At 47.0% G+C, this 20,505-nt stretch overlaps 2 protein-coding genes across 3 annotated transcripts; both read right to left on the bottom strand.

The window, feature by feature from the left end:
• Nucleotides 1-469: 469 nt before the first annotated feature.
• Nucleotides 470-1,955, bottom strand: FREY1 (Frey regulator of sperm-oocyte fusion 1). The gene is made up of 3 exons (XM_066582441.1): nt 1,896-1,955; nt 1,740-1,813; nt 470-702 (listed from the first exon to the last, which is right to left on the bottom strand). The coding sequence occupies exons 1-3, from the start codon at nt 1,946-1,948 to the stop codon at nt 566-568; spliced, it is 264 nt and encodes an 87-aa protein (XP_066438538.1). The 5' UTR covers nt 1,949-1,955; the 3' UTR covers nt 470-565.
• A 3,889-nt stretch (nt 1,956-5,844) lies between these two features.
• PEX16 (peroxisomal biogenesis factor 16) lies at nt 5,845-19,606 on the bottom strand. 2 transcript variants are annotated; one of them, XM_066583415.1, is made up of 11 exons: nt 19,461-19,606; nt 16,531-16,566; nt 14,978-15,054; nt 14,477-14,610; nt 12,874-12,974; nt 10,998-11,075; nt 10,768-10,914; nt 10,523-10,595; nt 7,689-7,808; nt 6,447-6,511; nt 5,845-6,363 (listed from the first exon to the last, which is right to left on the bottom strand). In XM_066583415.1, the coding sequence occupies exons 1-11, from the start codon at nt 19,585-19,587 to the stop codon at nt 6,305-6,307; spliced, it is 1,017 nt and encodes a 338-aa protein (XP_066439512.1). In that variant the 5' UTR covers nt 19,588-19,606; the 3' UTR covers nt 5,845-6,304. The 2 variants fall into 2 exon arrangements, with proteins under 2 accessions (XP_066439512.1, XP_066439513.1); XM_066583416.1 differs by having other exon boundaries at nt 10,998-11,072.
• Between the last annotated feature and the right edge of the window lie 899 nt (nt 19,607-20,505).

Below are 20,505 nucleotides of genomic sequence, written 5' to 3'. Positions count from 1 at the left end.
CCTCATCAGTGTGCAGTAGGTTTCAGGCTGGCTGGGTGAGAGGCCTATGAGGTAGGTCAGGAAGGCCAGCAACCTACCGCACACCGATGAGGGGCAAAAACCCCGAAACAACTGCCTGTGTATGGTTTATCTTTTCCTTCTGGAGAAGACTTTGACCTTGGTTTATTTTCCCAGGCCTGCCATAGACCTGCAGGAATGCTGCCTTCCAATAGGTGGCACTGTAGAGGCATTGTTCCATCTGCCATTTGCATATGCAGAGGAGGAACCTCTTACCTCTAGGACCTGTGGATAAGAGGTGTGAGGTCCTGGATGCCACTCAAAGAACAAGAACATTGGAGAGCCAAAGACTGGCGACCCTGTTTTTGCAACGGTCTTGACATGCTGGGAGTTGTAGTGTTAGAAATGCTGAAAAGCCACAGGTTAGAGACCAATGAAGCAGAATAGAGACACGTGACGCCAGCAGCACCTATACATTGCATATGGATTTATTCCTGTATGGGCTCATAACACAAACCAAAAACTCCAAGTGACTAATCCTTCACAGGCGATCCAGGATCTGGGTGCTTTACATGATGTCATCATAATACAACTCGGCAATGTCAGGCTCATCGCGTTTGCTCTTCCCAGCCTGTGCTAGTCCCTTTCGCTGCTCACGAGGCGTTCGATGACGAAAGGAAGGGTGTTTTGGCACCACCCCATAATCTAGAGACATCAGAAAAGTCAGAGAGTTGCTAATGTGATTTATTATCATTTTCTAATATACTTGGCATTGATGGTCAACAAGGCGGGAGTATCAGCATGGCCGGTCCCTGAACATGGCTACAGAGTTTAATAGGGACCACATCGTTATAGCTGACAGAACTCAGTTTTTCTGGAACGGAGCCTCAACTCCTCTGAATAGTCAGAGTTAAATGATGCAATTCAAGCTCCCTGCAGCCACCACTAGAGGGAGCTTACTGCACATGGTTTATACTATACATTGACAGTATGCAGTAAGCATTCCCCCTAGTGGTGACTACAGCCAGCCTGAATTTTAGCATTTAAAAAGGGGTTTTCCAGGACTAAAAGGTCCTTTTACATGGATCATAGGGCCTGAACACTCCTACGAACGCCCGTACGTCCAAGAATTGGGCCATGTAAAGTAACCGATGATCATGTGACGAAAGTGCAATTGGCTGGGTGAACAGGGAGATGAACAGCAGGCCTACAGGGACGAATGAGCATAGTAGTTCGTGATCATTCATCCTTAGGGCGGCTTCAGATGGATGTATGCGCGCACGCAATATATACGCGCGCAATACGCAGAGAATAGATTGACGTCAATGGGTTCTTTCACATAACCAATTTCTTTTGCGCGCATTTTGATTGCACGCAAAAATTAGGTCTTTCCCTATCTTCCTGCGTATTTGCGCACCAAAAGGGTCCCATAGAAGTCTATGTGAGGTGCGCAATACACAAGAGGATATGCAATACGCTGCGCAAAAATTGTATTGCCGCATATACTTTTCTGAAGCCGTCCTAAGCAGATTCTCACCCCATGTAAAAGCAAACGATACAGACGTGGAGAGGAAAAATAGTGACTTGATGACACGTTTCGAGGCAGAAAGCCTTTTTCAAAAAAGTGGAGACATATACAATAACTAGTCACAGCAAAGAAAGCCAAGCTGTGCATCCACGATTTTTCGTTATATTCAGCCCCCTCTTATTTTATAGATAACCCATCTATAAAATCTCATTACCATCTACAAGTCCATAGTGCTCCACAGGAACCTCAGCAAGAGCTTCAAAATCGAGGGGGATGTCACGACGAGCTCTGGAATCAAGACCGAGAGATCAGCACATCTATAGTCCCTTCTTGCTAGACCATGGGCTCAGGGAGCTCCTTACAGACTCACCTTGTCAGAACCGGACGACATGTGATGGTTTCTAGAAGTAGTAGCAGCCACATCAGTGAAAACACACGGCGTCCATCCATGGTGAGTGAGGGTATAGAACCTCTGACGTCACAGTGAGCAGAGTCATGTGACCAAGTCAGGGATACAGTGGAGACAGTTAGTGGCTGCTGCTGCTGTCAATCAGAATTTTTTCACCACTTTTTAAGTGTTCCCTTCCATAAAACACACCAGAGAAAAGTGGGCAAACTTTTTATTTTACAATCAACTCGTTAATTAACTTTACAAAGTACTTTATTGTACAAGTAATCACATAACAATGTACATCTCAATAGGCAAATGTTTGAAAGAAAATAACCATTTTCAATAATTTTACACTTAAATCTACAAGAATTTTGAGCATCTTTGCTTCTCTCATCTTGTACAGATTGTGCGTCACATGACGCAGTGATAAGGTGATTGAATGGAGTGGTGGTTACACATGTGCGGTGCCGCTCCATTCATTTTCAGCGGTTCTGCTGGAGATAGACAAGTACAAGCGCTCCCCTATTTCCGTCAGCCCCTTTGAAATGAATGGATTGGCGATCATCGATCCATTCAGTCTGCAGGTTGAAGAACAGGGGAGACCCGGTTGCCCCCCCCTTCCTTCTCTGGATTGGTCCGAGTCTCAGTGGTGACCACCACTGATCCTATGGCTGCGTGATAAAAGTTAATTCTGGTAAACCCCTTTACGATTTACAAAAAGTCTTGCTAGGCAACAATGAAAAAGGTTTCTACCGGCGAGGATCATCCTTTTGTAAATGACCATCGGATCGCCAAGAACAACCGTTCATACCACCAATGTATACAGTACTGAGAAATCACTGCATGTTAGCCAGTGGAATCCTGACTAGCTCCGGATATGGATAAGACATCATGTAACCCAAATCAGCACAAAAGCATAACTGGGTGGTGAACACCGCTGTGCCAGAGGTTCCGGGGTATAATATGGCGACAACACATATGGGGCTCAGAGGGGGGGGGGGGGGGGGGGGCAAGCGGTCCAGAGACACGGCAAACAAAGGTGAAGAAGGATGATAACAGGCTGAGCGTCATCGTGCGGATTCATTTTGCAAGTGCAAACATTTTAAAGGGACAGTCGACTGTAGGCGTGGCCTATTTGATGGGCGGGATCTTACGGTTATTTTACGCTAGGCGATTTCTCCTAGCTGGCTTTTACACAGGCAGATGCAGACTCTGTTGGGGTACGTTTACAAGTAAAGGAAATTATATGGATTTTCCGAAGTGGAAAATCCACATTTCCGCATCGAAAACGCACTGTTGGTGCGGATTTTGGTGCAGATCTGAGGCAGACTTGTCCCCCTCTATTGGAAATGTGAAATCAGTGGTGCGCCAAAATCTACACCAATGGTGCTATTACATGCAACGTTTCTCCCTGCAAAATGCAGGTGGCGCAACGCCAATTGCAGCCAGCACCGACACTTGCCATGCTGTTTGACTTGATAAGTCCAGGTGCCGGACTCAATCAGCATTTCTCCACCTGCGTCTGGAAGGGGAGACAAGCTGCCATATAATAGCACCCTTTGGATATGTATGGTTACCCAGTGGAGGTTTGCCGCTGAATCCATGCCAAGTCCACTATAGATGCGCATCTCATTCATTTCATTGGGAATCTGTGCCGCAGTCAATACGGATTTCTTTTACACGCAAATTTCGAATTCGCATGCAGAAAAAAAAAAATGACATGTCCCTTCCCGTGACGCAAAATCCACATCAGGAAATCCGCACTTAGGTTTTCCCATTGAGAAGGGCTGGACACACATGCAGATTTGCCTGATGAAAAGGGCTAAATCCACGTCCGGATCCGCAGCCAATTATTTGCACAGCGAGGCAGATATCTGCAGCAGTTTTTAGAGCATACCCTTAAAGGGTAACAAATGTTCGTCCGCGGCGCAGCCCCCGCTTACACAAGACAATGTGCTGCTGAATAGTGCTGATTCTTTGTGTGTCGCATGAAAGATGCAATCATCCAACGGATCAGCATCTACTCGTCAGGCGATCGGCGGCGGTCATAAGGATCATCACATGTAAAAGACCCTTTGGCCTCTTTCACATGGGCGACAGCGATTTTGCCAAGGCCGCAATGCCATTGCCTCCCCTTCCCTCCCCCTTGCCGGCTCACCTCCTCTCTCCTTCCCTCCAGCTGTTTGCAATGGGAGTGTGAAGGATGGGGGCGGAGCTAAGCACCGAACCCCTCCCTGCACCCAGCAATGGGAGGGACTCTCATTGCAAACAGGCAGAGGGGAGGAAATAGGAGGAGAGAAGGGGAGGGAATTTAGCACTCACGCTGCTAAACTCCCTCCCACCTCCCTTCCCTATCTGCTGTCATTGGCTCCCATAGGAGCCCATGCAGCGGCCGATGCATTCCGGCCACAAAGATAGTTCCAGGACTATCCTTGTGGGCTGGTGTGAAAGTACTTGGCGCTATATTGGCCAGCCGGGCGCTTTTATGCAGTTGGAATACGTCTGTGTGATCTGATGCCTTGGAATCCAACGCATCAGATGTTAGCGTATATCGGCCGGCTGTGAAAACGGTGGCCAATATACGCTCATGTGAATAAGCCCTTAAGATGACATACAATTTGTGCTTGTAGAAGTAAACCCAATACGGACTGTTCTTTGTATACGAGCATACTGGAGGGAAGGTAAGAATATAATCACACCCGGGTATCTAATCAGTTAGGGAATTAGAGGTTTCAGATTAAGTTGAGTTAATTAGAATGAGTCAAGATGCTTTAGAGAGGTTGTCTGAGATCAGAAAAACACAGCTGCTTTCTTCCAGAAACAGCGCCCCTCTTGTTCATTGGCAGTGTTTGGTACTGCACAGATTTGAATGGGCTTGAATTGCAATACCAGACCCTGCCTTTGGATATAAGTGGTATTGCTGCTGGAGGAAAGCACTTGTGCGTTTCTAATTTCATAAACCCCTTTTAACCCTTTCCAATCTGATGTCGGGTCTCTTCCGACATTCAGATTTCCCTGCATAGCTTGGATGACGCAGCTCTATTGTGCAAAGTGTAATATGCAAATGCAGAACAGCCTCCGATATCGGAGCTCTGTTCTGCATGCTCCATTTCTAATTGCTCTAATGGTATCCATCTATCTATCATTAGAGAAATTAGATATCAATACAGCCTTAGGGCGAGCACCCACTGGCGATTGCGTTTTCCGCGGGGAAAAAACGCAGCGTTTTCGCCGCGTTTCCCGCGATTTTTCCGCGCGTTTTTCGCGGCGTTTTCGCGGCTTTTCCGTTAATTTCCATTGAGAAAAATAAGGACACATATGCAACTGACAGTTCCTATGTTAAAAACGCAAACGCAACGCAAAAAAAACGCCAGTGGACAGGAACACATGTTATCTCTATGCCTGTGCAGGAAAAACGCAAAACGCAAAACGCAGGTAAAAAAACACCAGTGGGTGCTCGCCCTTAGGCTGGATTCAGATGAACGTATATTGGCTGGGTTTTCACGGGGAGGGGCTGGAAGAGCCAGGAGCAGTGCTCTGAGCTCCCGCCCCCTCTCTGCCTCCTCTCCGCCCCTCTGCACTATTTGCAATGAGGAGAGGCGGGACAGGGGGTGGGGCTAATTCTGAAAACTTAGCCCCGCCCCCACCCCTTTCATTGCAAATAGTGCAGAGGGGCGGAGAGGAGGCAGAGAGGGGGCGGGAGCTCAGTTCCTGCTCCTGGCTCTTCTATCCTCCACCACGTGCAGATGAGGACACCGTATATCGGCTCGGCGTGAAAACCCAGCCGATATACGGTCGTCTGAATCCACCCTTATATAAATGTAGGTCATATCAATATACATATATTTACTAGATTATTACGAACCATCTTCCCGATGTAAAACACTCAGAACTCATACTTAATTTTCAAAAAATTGCTAATAAAATCATCGTTTCAGTTCATTTTTATGTGTTTCTGTTGAGTAATTCCAAGCAAATCGACAATGGGCTTTCCCACCCAAAAGTAACAAGATCTGGGGCGTGTGCAGGTGGCAGGGAGATTGGATTGGAAAGGGTTAATCATAAAAATCCTAGAATAGGACATAGCAAGTTTAAGAAACCTTTAGGACACTGTGATGCAGGTATACCAGTTATGATAGGATCCCTGCATCCAATGCTCACAACGGTCCAACTCTCTAAAGTCCTTCACATCATGGACAGCTGTAGGACATATCAGAGTTTAGGAAATAGAAAGTCACAGTTCAATATTGGAAAATCCAGATGTCCTGGTCCAAACATCCCTACCGAGCTGTGATGGCACCAATGCCATGCTGGTAATATAGTATACTTGGTGATCTTCATGACCGGTCAAGAAGCAAGGAAGAGTCAATATCTACTGCAAGAGTCCTTCAACCCCAGTTGTAGAAGTAAATCTTCTGCCACACAGGTAGGTAATCCATCAGAGGACCTTCATAAAGACAAGGCAGTTACAACACGGACACCACAAGCAGTTACTTATACCCATAACACGCTACATACTACGTCACTTACGTGCCACCAGTCCAAGCCCTGGGACGTAATCTGCTAAGAGGCGAAGGAGGAGCAGGAGACGAATTCTGTCAATACAGTAAAATCAAGTCAGTTTTCCCACTTATTCAAACAATCTACTGTGTTACGGGAGCAGGACTCTGAACCAAAGCTCCATTCACATCATGCTTGCTGCTCTGTCCAGGGGTCTCATTCGGGTATCCGTTTAAAATCCCGAAAACAAAACCCCTGGACGGTGTCTGGACAGAATTTATATCAGCCATTATAGAAAACCGCTAAAACAAAGACCAACTGGGTTTTTTTTTTCAGTCCCTATAAAAGGACTTGAACTTGTAATCATTTGATTGCTTATACAATATACTGCAATACTTCAGTACTGCAGTGTATTGTATTTTTTAAGGCATCCTATTAAGCCATGCCACAGGCAGGCCTTATTAGACAAAAATCCATGGCAGCCCCTTTACAAGGCTCCAGGCTGCCGTGGCAAATAAACGTCCCATTGCAAGCTCATCCAGGAAGGTGGCGCCATTCTGAGACTGAGGGAGCCCCTTCCTCTAGCAGCCAATTGAATGCCAGGTGCTGGCTGTCAGATACAGATTATGGAGTAAAATCCCTAAAAACGGTTTGTTCCTAAAGGGCTAAATGGGTTCTCTCATAACAGACAACCCCTCTAAATATGAGTTGATGTGCCTCATTCTGGTGGGAAAATATGCAACCACTGATACACTTCGCCTTCAGCGGATGCTACGGAGAAAATGTAGTATTTGTAACTAGTTTTTTTCTTTTTACATCTATGTCCCCCATGATGTCATAAGACCTCTGGGGGTCATTCACATTGAAAAAAAAAGACCAAAAAAAAACAACACACCTTCCCACTGTAACTGGAACAGGAGTCCCTAACAGAGCTGATCTGGAACTCCAAGACCCTGCAGCTCTGCTGCAGCAGAGGACACCCAGCGGTCACGTGATCACTGGGTCGAACAACAGAAGTGACACTTCTGCTTTCTCTATTCACTTCATAGTGCTCACTGGGCGCTATGTAGCCTGCGGGAGAGAAGGCAGAGGCGGGACCTGACCTGCTACCTTGCAGGAGCTTTAATCCCGCACTGTACTTTTATTATCGAACGGGATTAAAGCCCAGGACCAAGTGCCATAAATTTACAGTGCTTGGTCCTTAGTGGGTTAAAGCTCTGATTTAGGACGGCCACATACGGATGCAGATAACTAAGTATACTGGATACTCACTCAGTGTAACGATTGTAAAAAGGGGAACGTAGCAAATAATATAGTAAAAGTAGGGTCCTCCTCCTCAGCTCTCCCCTCTCTCTGCGGCTCAGATGATGGAGGTCACGGAGCACGGACAGGCTGTAATAGAGAACACATCCCTTCAGAGGGACATATACAGGACAGTAGCCATGAACTGCAGGGCAAAGGTTTTTTCAACCATCTTCACGGTGATCAATTACATACTCTACAGCAACCTTTGAGGTACAATTACACAGAGTAATGAACTTTAATATTAAAGTTTTTTTCCGGGATTTAAAAATTTTCACAGAATCAGCCCCGCCCCCGTCCCGCCTCTCCTCATTGAAAATAGTGCAGGTGGGTGGAGAGGAGGCAGAGAGGGGGCGGGAACTCAGTTCCTGCTCCTGGCTCTTTCATCCTCCCCCCCCCCCCTGCAGAGAGGGACGCCGTATATCGGCTCGGTGTGAAAACCCAGCCGATATACGGTGGTCTGAATGCAGCCTAAAGGTACCTTTACGCGGGCCAATAGTTGCCCAAATAATCACTCAAATAGTCTCTAGTAAGCTGAAACTGAACAGGACTTGCTCCATCTGAGCGACTGCCTGCTTGGACTGAATAGAGGCAAGTGGCTGGAAGAGATCTCTGTCCCGCTCCACCTCTATTCACTGAATGGCTATTGCTCCTGTGTGACAGTCTAGGATGACTGTCAAGGACACTTATGTGTCCAACAGTCCAACTATGAAGGTACCTTAACACTGGCCAAACACTCTAGATAGAAGTAGGTTGATGGTTAAACGGCCATTGAACAAAGAGCATCTGGTTCCGCAGACGCATTTAATCCAGATTGGCCATTAAAGTTGTTCAGCTGGCTATGAATGTCCGATCACACCGGAAGATCGCCCAAGTATTGGATGAAAAATCCAAGCGCGGTCAACTGATTTCCAGACGATGACAATTCTGTTATTACTCACCTCATAAATGAGGATTTGAGCTGAAATCACCCATTTCCACCAACTTTAGAAGCACCCTGTATCTGAGTAGGAGTCAGTGAGGGCTCCTTCACACGGACGCTGCGAATTTCAGCCAGCCGCAGGGTGACTGAAAAATCACATTAAGTCTCGTTGCATTTCCAGTTTATGCGCTCATTCAGAAGGCCCGGGTGCGGCAAGTATATGCTAAACCCGGGATACCGTCGGGCGAGGGGGAGAGAGTTTAGCTCTGCTAAACTGCCTCCCTCTTCCTGCCCCATTGCTGGCTGTTGGTAAGCAGAGGGGGCAGGAGTTAGTATGTTAAATCCCCCCCCCTTGACCACTCGCCGACTGTCGGCAAGGGGAGGGGCAGGACGGGGCGTGAGCTAGTGTGCTAATCTCCTGTCACATCCCGCACCATGCTGGCAGCCGGCAAGGGGCGGAGTGGGGAAGGGAGTTTAGCTAAACTCCCTCCCACCTCCCTTTTTCGACAGCTCCCATAGGAGTCTATGGGACCGGCCACCATATTCCAGCCAGAAGATAGTTCTGGAACTATCTTTTTCGGCCAATGTACAAACGGCCATCTGAACTGATGCACTGGAATCCAATGGTCGCTTATATCAGGAAAACACATCCGATATAGGCTGGTGTGAGTAAGCCCTGATGGTGGACTGGCGGCTTAGTCCTCTCCTGCACATTGTTCTAAGCTAATTTAGGACTACAACAAATAAACTTTATTGTGGTCACGAAGTAGCTGACAAGAAGGTGCAGGAGAGGCGAGAGCAGAGAAGAAACTTAGCCGTTATTCCAGCACACTGGCAGATCTCCTATTGAGACTAAAGGTCTACTTACACAGGATGATTGTCGAGCAAACAATGCCCGACACTCGTCCCTGTGTTTCCTCGCTCCCGTGCTCTTTTTCGGGAGCTAGCTCGCCGATCTCCATTGAGATAACACAGCGGCCGTTCACGGTCGCTATTTAAACTGAACGCCGAGCTCATGGTCCATCATTTATGCAGCATAAAAGATCAGCGATGAGCTCATCGTTCAGTTTGAATAGCGGCCGTTCAGTAGTGAACGGCCGCTGTGTTATCTCAATGGAAAGGGGTGGAGGAGCGAGAGGATACTGGTCATCAATATGATATTGGGAGGGGGGGGGGGCAAGTTCAAGTGAATGAGATTGAGCTCATTTATGGTGCTTTGTCTACTACACATTGAAGTGGTTGCAGCCTGAGTAAGCAGCCCAGCTGATCGGTGGGCTGTTGGGAATCGGACCCCCACTGATCTGATGACTTATCCTAAGGTTAGGACATCAATAGTCAAGTCCTGGGAAACTCCTGTAAGGAGTGTCATATCTAATGAGCAATCGCCAGTTTTTCGCTGTTAGCAGGGCTTGCTCTTGAGATTCCTTAAGTCCTGAAATTGCCAAATGCTGAACTAAATGAATCAGCCCCACTTGCATTTGCAGCATTAAGTGCTGCAGTTGTTTCACATCTGCATTGGGGATTCTGCTTTCCTGCTCCATTCGGCGAGCAGGAAAGGGGAATCCCAGTGGCCGAATAGCTCAATCTGTGGACTGAACCGAACAGTTCCGGATGGACCCCATTGACTATAATGGGGTGCGCACAGCTGCCCGGAAGAAAAAAGTGCTGCATGAAAAGCTTCTTCTTCCAGTTTTTTGACCGGATTGGTGACGGAACCCCCGGCCGGCGGTTCCATCGCACATGTGAAACCGCCCTTAGTTGTCTATAAGTTATCACATCAAACCTCTGCTGAATTATGCACAACTGCGCATCATATTCCTAACTCATATCCGCGCAGACTCGCTGCAGCAGCATGCAGAATTTCCAAAAAGTAGCATCTAACCTTGCAATATCCAATGCGCCTGCCAACATCCACGGCTTCCACGATTTCTGGCCCCATGCGGCCAAGCTCGCCACTGTCAGCGAACGGTTAAGGTGCAATCAGGAAGAGAGTAGATTGATTATTACCAAAAAGGGGATAGGGCTCATTTATAAAAACTAGTAAAAAAGAAACATGGAGGGGTTGTCCATAGCAACTAATTCCCATCTGTATTTCCGCAGTTGCAGTGTTCATTAGGGAAAGGATACAGTGTGTAACGGGTCTCAGGACGTGAACCGCTTCTGCGATGGTGCCCAGCATCCCCAGATCAGAAGGTCGTCCGTTCTTTTCATAGTGTCCTTCCCTCTGCTCTGGGACCTGAGGACTTCTCCAAAAGCGATTGCGGCCAGAGGGGGCTTAAAGGGAAGAAAAAAAAAAGAATATTCATGATATCCCAGTAAGTCGCACAACAATCAATCAGCTTAAAGTGAATCCTTACTGTTATCGAGGGACCGAACAGCACGGCTGGAGCGTCTGCCCACGAAGCAAGGGTCCGGCTTACCATGGCTTTCCTCTACTGATAGCAAATAGTGAGAAAATACAGGAAATGAGGAGGAGTGTAATGAAAGCAGATATGCATCTTAGCTAATGGCTGCCACATTTGTAAACTGCCGACAGCGCCAAAGTGGTGACTGGGTAGTCGATTGAAACGGTCGGACTTGAATTTGCAGGTACAAAGTATCATGATGGAAGCTAGTTGGTGCCAGAGGGCACCCCAAAACGTGGGGTACAGATACCCCCCTGGATATCGCTATAGATTATAGCAGATGTGTGCATCCTGTGCAGGAAGGTGGAGAGCAGAGGACTGAAAGTACCTTTATGCAGGGCGATCATCACCGGAAACAGCTAATTCGGGCGATAGTTGTAAAAGCGGCCACCAATAGGGCGCTGAGTGACAAATTACTCAATTATCAAAGTTGTTTGGTTTTTAGCAGAACTAAAAAACAAGTGACTATCTGCCCAAATCAACACGAGTCGCTGAATCTTAGAGCGACTGTCCGTTTGCAGTGCATGGAGGCGGCCGAAACAGTCTCTGGCCCGCTCTGCCTCCATTCACAGAATCACCATCACTCCTGTTGCCCCTGTGTATTTACACTATCCTAGTAAAAGTAAGTGGACCCCCGAGTAAGAATCAGACATAGTATTTATTTCCATATGTCAGTACTTAGTGGGGCTCCTTTGGCCCTAATGACACTGTATACCCTCCATGGCATACAAGAATCAAAAGTAGTATTTATTTCCATGTGTTAATACTTAATGTGGCATACTTTCTACTAACATCTGATACACTTCATCTGGTATTTCCCTTCATTCATCCTGCAAATGTTTGGTGAGTTTTTCTAAGGAAGAGGGACACGGTTTATATTTCCTGACCAGATGTTCCAGTTCGTCCTAAGGATGTTCAGTAGGTTCAGGTCAGGACTCCAATTGTGGGACATCCATATCCTCAAACCAGCATAGAACAGCGTTGGATTTGTGACAAGGCGCGTTGTCTTGTTGGAAGTATGGCCGACCATTCCCAGAGTATTGCCACATTATTGTCTAGAATCTCAGGGTCGCTTCCATGTTCATGGTTCTTGTCACTACAACCAACGGACCGAGGTTATGCCACGTAAAACATCCCCGGACCATAATGGAACCTCCGCCGTACTTAACTGTTGGCACAACACATTCAGGTAAAAGGCGTTCCCCAGGATCCTTCACACCCAGGTACATCCATCTGATGTTAAGATGGGGAAGCACGATTTGTCACTCCAGAGAATGTTCTTCCATTGCTCACCTCCCAATGACGATGCTCCTTGCACCATTGTAGATGGGCTGATGTATTGCGCTTTGGGATGTTTGCAGTGGCATAACCTATCTATCCAATAGCATGCCGTCACAAACACCACCAAGTATCAGCATCTTATAGAACATGATTTAGAACACATGACATGCTAATAAGACATGGTCCATTTTCCCCGATAGGGCGGTCCAAATACTTTTGGTAGGATAGCATATTATTCTGACCACCCGATACAAATAATTACTGTTAACGATCCAAATGATCTTACGATCTTTGTGTCTAGGGTATTAAAATTGATTAGCTCTGACTAATAGAAAGTAGTGCTATTAGTCAAAACCCCCTATCAGTCACCTGAGGACAGCGTATGTCGGAAAACGTGAAGGCGCAATATTTAGCCCATGCACGAAGAGCCAAGAGCAGCTATGGTGACATATGAGCCCATTACAGATTGATTCGCCTCAGCTTATCAGTTTGTGACTTTTTAGGGAATATTTTAATAAAAAGTGACCAAAAGAATATAAGAGCAGACCTGTTTGGTTGAGCGGCCCCTCTCGGTCTAGCGGAGTCACAGGGGGAGAGGTCTGGATACCAGACTTGTACCACAAGAGAAGCACAATACGTAGGCAGGCCCTAAAGGAAGAGGGAAAATTATGAGCAAGAAACACGCATATGGGGAAATGTATTGCGGCGGGGATATGTCAAACGCTGGTCTTAATATCCTCGCCAGCACACAATGCACCCGATTCATGAAGAGGAGAACGGCTCTACATGTATTAGGCGCATCTCAACTCCAAATCCAATCTAGCGTTCATTTCTGGTACAAATATGTGATTGTTCCCAGCAAGAGAAACGAAGTAATCTTGTAGATATGATAGCTTTTAATGGCTAACAAAAATACATGATGGTATTGCAAGCTTTCCAACCTCTCAGGATTAGAGATGAGTGAGTATACTCGCTAAGGCACATTACTCGAGCGAGTAGTGCCTTAGCCGAGTATCTCCCCGCTCGTCTCTAAAGATTCGGGGGCCGCGCGGGTGACAGGTGAGTTGCGGCAGGGAGCGGGGTGGGAGAGAGGGAGAGAGAGATCTCCCCTCCGTTCCTCCCCGCTTTCCCCCGCCGCTTCCTGAATCTTTAGAGACGAGCGGGGAGATACTCGGCTAAGGCACTACTCGCTCGAGGAATGTGCCTTAGCGAGTATACTCGCTCATCTCTACTCAGGATCTTTATGCCTGAGGAGGGATCCTCAGAGGTTCGAAAGCTCTCAATAACATCATGTATTTTTGTTGCCCATTAAAAAGGTCTCATATCTACAAGATTACTCGGTTTCTCTTACGGAGAACAATCACATTGTCTCTACTGGCTAACACGGTACCAAAGCTTTTTTTGGCTTACTTTCTGGTACAATTTACGCCAGCTTGTGGCATAAATTATACATAAGTGTTTCTCTTCAGGGTGGCCATGCCCCTCTTGATAAGCCACATTCGCTTTAAAAAAAAAAAAAAAAAAAAGTGTCAGATGGCGAGAGCAAAAAGTTACAACTTTTTGTGGAAATGCTCACTTGCATAAAAATTGGCGCTTTTTTTTTTTATGCCAGAAAGTGGCTTCGACAGTGGAGTGGCTGGCAATAGACGGTAAGAATAGCCTGTCGGACGCCTTTTGACATTAAAGCTGTACAGGCTTCAATCAAAATGTAGGAAGACGTCAGACAGTGGATTGGAAAGTGTTAGGAATGTCCCCCATAGACTTGTTCTTTTAGCAACCCCATGTACAACCAATATGGCCGACGCAACACTTTTACACAGACCTTACTATTCATGAACTAAGGAGCCTAAAACAGCTGGATGCCAATCCTTACAGGTGTTGCCGGTAGCCATATTGGTTGTCACCCAAAATACTAATATCTAATGGGCCTTTTTACACGGGCCAAATTCTGTTGTTCTCTTTACACGACTGAAAATCAGGGCGAATGAGCGCTCAGAAGAACGTTCGGGCCCAATAGTCGGCCCATGTAAAAGGGCCTTAGAAGAGAACAACTCAGGCAAGCGGCCATTTTGAAATATTACAGTTTCTTGCTGAATATTATGCAACAAACAAAATGGCTGCCTGTGGGTGATGTGAAATCCAGTACTCACTTCAGCAGCTGTATAACCAGTATGGCCGCCCATTTCATTTTCTCGCCCCATGCACGTGCAGACCCAATTTCTATGAAAACTTCCAGACTCTCCAAGACCCCCAGCCAGTTCTTGAGACGCTGCGGGGCCCCATCCTGTGAAAGAGAGCAGAGAAGGGCTGCTTATAAAAATGGAGATCACAAGACAAGGAGAAGAGAGAGCAAGACCAGATTCATGCGTGTAACTACGTCCGTGTAAATCCGGCCTGAATATAGGCAATATGGTCGCATTAAAGGGGTCTACAGGACAACAGGGCTGCTTTTTTCAAAGGACTCCACCACACCTGTTCATGATTTGTATATGGTAATGAAGCTCGGATCCTTTAAGGAGCTGAGCTGCAATACCTCACACAACCAGTGAATAGGTGTGGCGCTGTTTTTGGCAGAAATTAGTCGTGCTTTTCTAATCCTGTGAACCCCTATGGACTATTACAAGTCTAATATAGCGGAAGTGGATACTTACAGTGGGAGGCGGCTTGAGAAATTCTTTCCTCAGGATTCCATCATTGAGTAAAACCAGGAGATTGGAGGAGGAGTAAACTTTAAAACAGAAGAGTAATTAAAGATCCAGCATGGGTGCAGACTCCACAAGACGTAACACTTAGACCGGGCGTCTATCCTGTCATTGTGGCATAGTGAGGGTTCGCTGCCCGAACTTATTTATTATTACATTTACTTTAAGAGCCCCTTCGGCAAAAACACATTTTCCATCTTTCGCCCTCACCATGCCCGTCACAGTCTGGAGGTCTCCTCTGTGTATTGCAGCCCCTTCCCTGCAGTGCAGTCCCCCATTTGATGCTTATCAGGCACCATCTTGAGCATGAGATTTGCTTTTCCTTTCACTTTCACATTTATCCCGTCATAGCATTAGCTAGAGGCTGTACCATTTCTGCTGGCTGGGGGGAGTTTAATTATCACTAGCTTCTATAATTCACCTAAATAAGCTACAGTCCATAAGTATACAGTCAGGAGGATGAGCTGTGATCTCCTCTATTATAGCTGTTTGATCCTCATCAGTAACTGTGATAGGAGTGTGTGTGTACATGTACACTGTGGGCATAGCTACATAAAATAGCCCTTTAAATGATAGTTGAATTGGCTTTGTATGACCTACAGTGTCTGCATCTATAATAGGGATTAGATTACCTATTTGGGGCAGAGACTGATGGGAATTATGACAATCTCTGTTCAAAAAATAAATACATAAACTTAAAAACAGGCTGTGCAATTATTAACAAAAAAATAAAAAAAATTAACAGCCGGCCATGGGAGAAAACGGGAAAAAAAATTAAAAAAAAATGTGAGGGCATACTCTCCTTCCTTTGGCACCCTGGGACACAGCTGAGCATCTCTCACTGCCCTGTTCCCCGGCGCAGATGTCCTCCAGGAGTCAAGTGACTGCTATGGCCAATCAGAGGCCACAGCGTTACCATCCGAAACTCCTAGCATTATGGCACCCAGGATGTGAGCTCTGATGCCGGGAGCTCGGACCGTGACACTGCGGCCTCCGATTGGCCAAAGTAGTCACCTGACTACCAGAGATAGTCCACACCTTGAATGTGGCAGCGAGAGTCGCTCAGCTGTGTCCAAGGGTGCCAAAGGAAGATGAGTAGGCCCTCTTTTTTGTTTTCTCCTATGTCCAGCCATTAAAAACTTTCACTTTTTTTTTTTAAATCACACACCCCTTTAAGCTGCCTGCACACAACCCACCGACTTTGTCAGGACTGACCAACCATCTAACATTTATGGGGCCTTTGGACACTTTCCCCAGTTGTAAAAAAAAGGATCAGGCAGATGGATTTCAGCATGCCCAATCCTCCCCACCCCCACCCCCACAGGGAGATAAGCTGCTACCAGAGTTGTCTGGCAACGACTTATTGCCCCGTTTCCTGCATGTGTATGAAGGGGGTTGGGCAAGACAGCATTTAGCCAAGAGTTCCGGCTATACACAGTATACCATATCACATGGGCATACCATATCACATGGGCACGTACCCAGTACCAAGAAGCACTTACCAAGCTCGGACAATTCATGGGAATCTGTAAAGCGTCCTAAGAAAAGAAAACAATGTTTTATCATGTGATATTTAATCATGCGTGGCTATAATATGAAGAATGACTTTAGCACATGGAGTCACTACAGTCCTGTACGATGGAGCCATAGGCACCACGTGCCGCCATATAGTGCTGCACAGTATCACAGAGATTCTCCACTACAAGTCACGGAGAGAATCCCTACAAAACACATAAGATGCTAGAACGTTCGGTGAGATCTGTGTCAGATCTGAGGCATAGAGTGGTAAATCACGGCAGCAGTAGTACAACCGAGGGCCTATGTATACGGCGTATTTTCTGTCCGTATTTTTTTACTGACTGAATACGAACCGCACAAATACCCATTAACCCTTTCCAATCCACTGTCTGACGTCTAAAGACATTCTAATTGAAGGCTGCGCAGCTCCGATGTCGGAAGACGTCCGGCAGGGTATTCTTACTGTATATTACTGGCCGCTCTGTTGTCACGTGGCCTCTCCAGCATGTCCCCTACCGCAGTACTGGCTCTAGCCAGCAGATGGCGCCATTGTATAATGGCAGAAAGAGAAAGTCCCCTAGGAAACCCTGAATCCAAAATTGGATTGCAAAGGGTTGAAGTAAATTGGTATCTTCAGCCGTGCGGCTTTTTTATTTTACCTTGACCGATGATGTGATTTTTTTTTTCTCTTTAATACGCAATATATCCTATTTTGGTCCATATTCACAGACCGAAAATCACCCGCAAAAATGTTTATGGGAGCATTAAAAAGGAAAAAAAAAAAAATGATATGCACGTGGACTGCAGTTACTACACATGTGGCCAGGAGACAAACAAAAAAGCGACATCAATCAGGCCGCCTTCCGTTTTTTTTTTCCGTGTGTGAGAAAAATGGATGGCCTGCAGATGGGATGTGGATGTAAAATGAAAAAAAAAAAGTGAAATACATAACACGCACACATCCACGCAGTGATATCAGTCCGTTATTCACAGACCAAAATTACATACGCCCGTATATATGAACCGTGAGGCCTCATGTCCACAGGGAAAATCAGGCCCGCCGCAGATTCTTCATGTAGAATTCGTAGCGGGTCCCTCCTGCCCCGCGGACATGAGGCCTAAAAATCAGAATAAACTCACCTGCTCCGGACGATGCGGATCTTCCTTCCTTTGCGGACGGATCTTCTTTCTTCGGCCCGGCGGATGTGCTCGGCTCGCCGGCAGCGTGCCGGACACATCCGCCGGGCCGAAGAAAGAAGATCCGGCCGCGAAGAAGGGAAGAACCGCATCGTCCAGAGCAGGTGAGTTTAATTCTGGTACGGGTCTCCCGCGGATCCGGACGGCTTCCATAGGCTGCAATAGAAGCTTGCGCGAGCCGTCCCCGCGGGAGACACGCACTAAAATGGAGCATGTCCACTTTTTTTCCCGCACGCGGATCTGCGCCTGACGGGAACAATGACATCCGCAGGTATTTAACTACCTGCAGGTGTCCAATGCATCCCTATGGGGTGCGGATCCGCGTGCGGGAGAAACGCTGCAGATTTTAAGCATGAGGCCTAAGGGCTTGTACAGCGGTGTAGAACACGAGGCTTAAGGCAAGGGCCACACGACCGGGTCGGATTCTGCACGCAAGAGCCCGCAGCGGAATCTGACCCTGTGCCCAGCTGGCATCCGCACGTATCTGCTTTCTTCTTTGGCTGTACTGCGGATAGTCCGCACGGCGAGCCGCCAGACATGCGCGGTACAGTTTTTTTCTTTAAAATCTCGGCATTTCCTGCCATGTCATTGCGGAAGGGCTAATCAGTCTTCCAGATGTGTTTATTTCTCAGCGGAATTACGCAGCGTATCACGCATTTCTTAGTGTTTTGCACGCACGCCCACTATTGACTACTATAAGAGCTTTTGGTGCGCAAATACACATGCCGGGCAACCGCAATACGCTTGCAAAATACGGTAATATAAAAAAAAACCAAAAAACCAATGCGTTCTAGTCTGTGCGTATCGTGCATGTAAACTTTGCGCGCGCAATACACAGAGAGTAAAACCCCAAACAAAAAAAACCAAAAAACGGAAACAGAGCACACCCTATTTTCCTGCGCAACAAAACGTCCCAATATAAGTCAATAGGGGAGGGTGTAAATCCGCACGCATTGCGGCAGGAGATGCGCGATTTGCTATGTAATTCCGCTGGAAAAAGAACACATCTGAAACTCATTTAGGCGTCCTGTCCACGGCCGGATCGGTAAAACGCTGCGGGTCTGGCCACGTCATATAACCCGTATTTGTAGACAGCAGAGATCGCGTATGGCTGTGTGAGCACTGCGCATGCTTGTGTATCACATGCACAGACATGCGCAGAGCGATTTTTTTTTAAAAATTCGCTGCTCTGTTTCATAGCGGGTTGCGTATTAAAGCGCCGCCTGTATGCAACGTATTGCAACGTACAGGGCTCATGCTGCATGGTGCGCAGAGAAATAGAGCATGCGGCGATCAATTTCTCGTGCGCATCGATGCGCAGTGTCCACATGCACACGTGCATGGATCAATGAAAGTCCATTGACGCCATTCTCTGCGTATCACGCGGCCGTGCATAATACAGTGAATAAAACGCCTGTGGATATGAGCCCTAAGACTTATTAGCTTTTTCAAATCGGCGCGTCTTTGTTTGCCCCATGCATATGAACATGCCATGCGGGCGCAAAAAGTACAGTAAAATATGCCAATGCGCACGCAAAAAAAAAGATGCGTTCATTCAGCAAAAACGCTACGTTCAGGTGCGTGCACACGCACGTCCGCTCGTGTGCCGCCGGCCTAAGGGTGAAGGTTCAGCCTCAGATTGCGGTGTGCCTACGGTCACAATGATGTCATTAAGGACAAGGGATGCCAAGAGCTGTGCGGCTCCGCCATCACCTACCTGCGATGAGGTAGGACAGCATGCGCACCGCCCCCTCCACCTGCGTGGCCCCCGTGGGGTTCTGGATCACAAACTCCTTGTACTTCTGTACCAGATCCTGCAGCTTTTCCCAGCAGCGAGCTGCCATCCTGCACCCTCTGCGCCTCTTCCTGGTAGAGGGAACTAAGCTGTCAGAGCCAGCCCTCCGTATGGGAGGAGATAGCCGCTTAACCCATTATCACCCGGACAGTACCTATGGAGCTCAGGCTACTCCAACACGGCGGTCAGTCGCAGACGGGCGTATTGGAACACGTCCGTAATACGGATGGGTATTTACCCAATGGCAAAAAATACAATTACGGAGGCAAAAACGCAAATAAGTTGGTGATACTGATGTCTATGTGAATAGATACATAGATGTATATTAGCTCGGTATTACGGTGCGCAAAACACGGAGCTATAATACATTCGCCTGAAACAAGCCGATTCAATGTCAGCCGAATGCATATATATTGGACATATATTTATATATATACCGCATATTGTTGCGTTCCCTCAGTTTCTTCCACCACTGAGGGCTCCTCCACGCGGGGGTATTTGCGTTCGCCAAATTAGAGCGTGCAATACGCAGAGAATAGAGACGATTGATTTCAGTAGATTCGTCCAAATCTCCTTTTTTTAAGCGCGCGGACAAAGACGCAGCATGTTCGACTTTTATATGGGTTTGCGCACCCAAGGCCCCCATAGAAGTCTATGGGTGGTGCGCAAATGTGTGCACAATATGCAAGGAGATGCGCAAAAAAGAACACATCTGGAACTCATTAGGTTAAATAGCCATTTAAATCGGGCGTGGTTGTGCCTCCTGCGCAAAAAACTATGCCTTACGGGAGCAAAAGGTACAGTGAGATATGCTGATATGCGAGGAAACAAACATTGCTCGTACCGCAAATATGTTGTGTCACAATTGCGCATATGCATGTATGAGGGAGCCCTTAGGCCGGGTTCACACGGGGACGGATTTCCACGTGGATTTTCTGCACGGAAATTCCGTCGGGAATCTTACGCC

Source organism: Eleutherodactylus coqui, chromosome 11 (genome assembly GCF_035609145.1).
Source record: "Eleutherodactylus coqui strain aEleCoq1 chromosome 11, aEleCoq1.hap1, whole genome shotgun sequence".
Classification (NCBI taxonomy): domain Eukaryota; kingdom Metazoa; phylum Chordata; class Amphibia; order Anura; family Eleutherodactylidae; genus Eleutherodactylus; species Eleutherodactylus coqui.
This window is presented reverse-complemented; position numbering and strand designations above follow the sequence as displayed.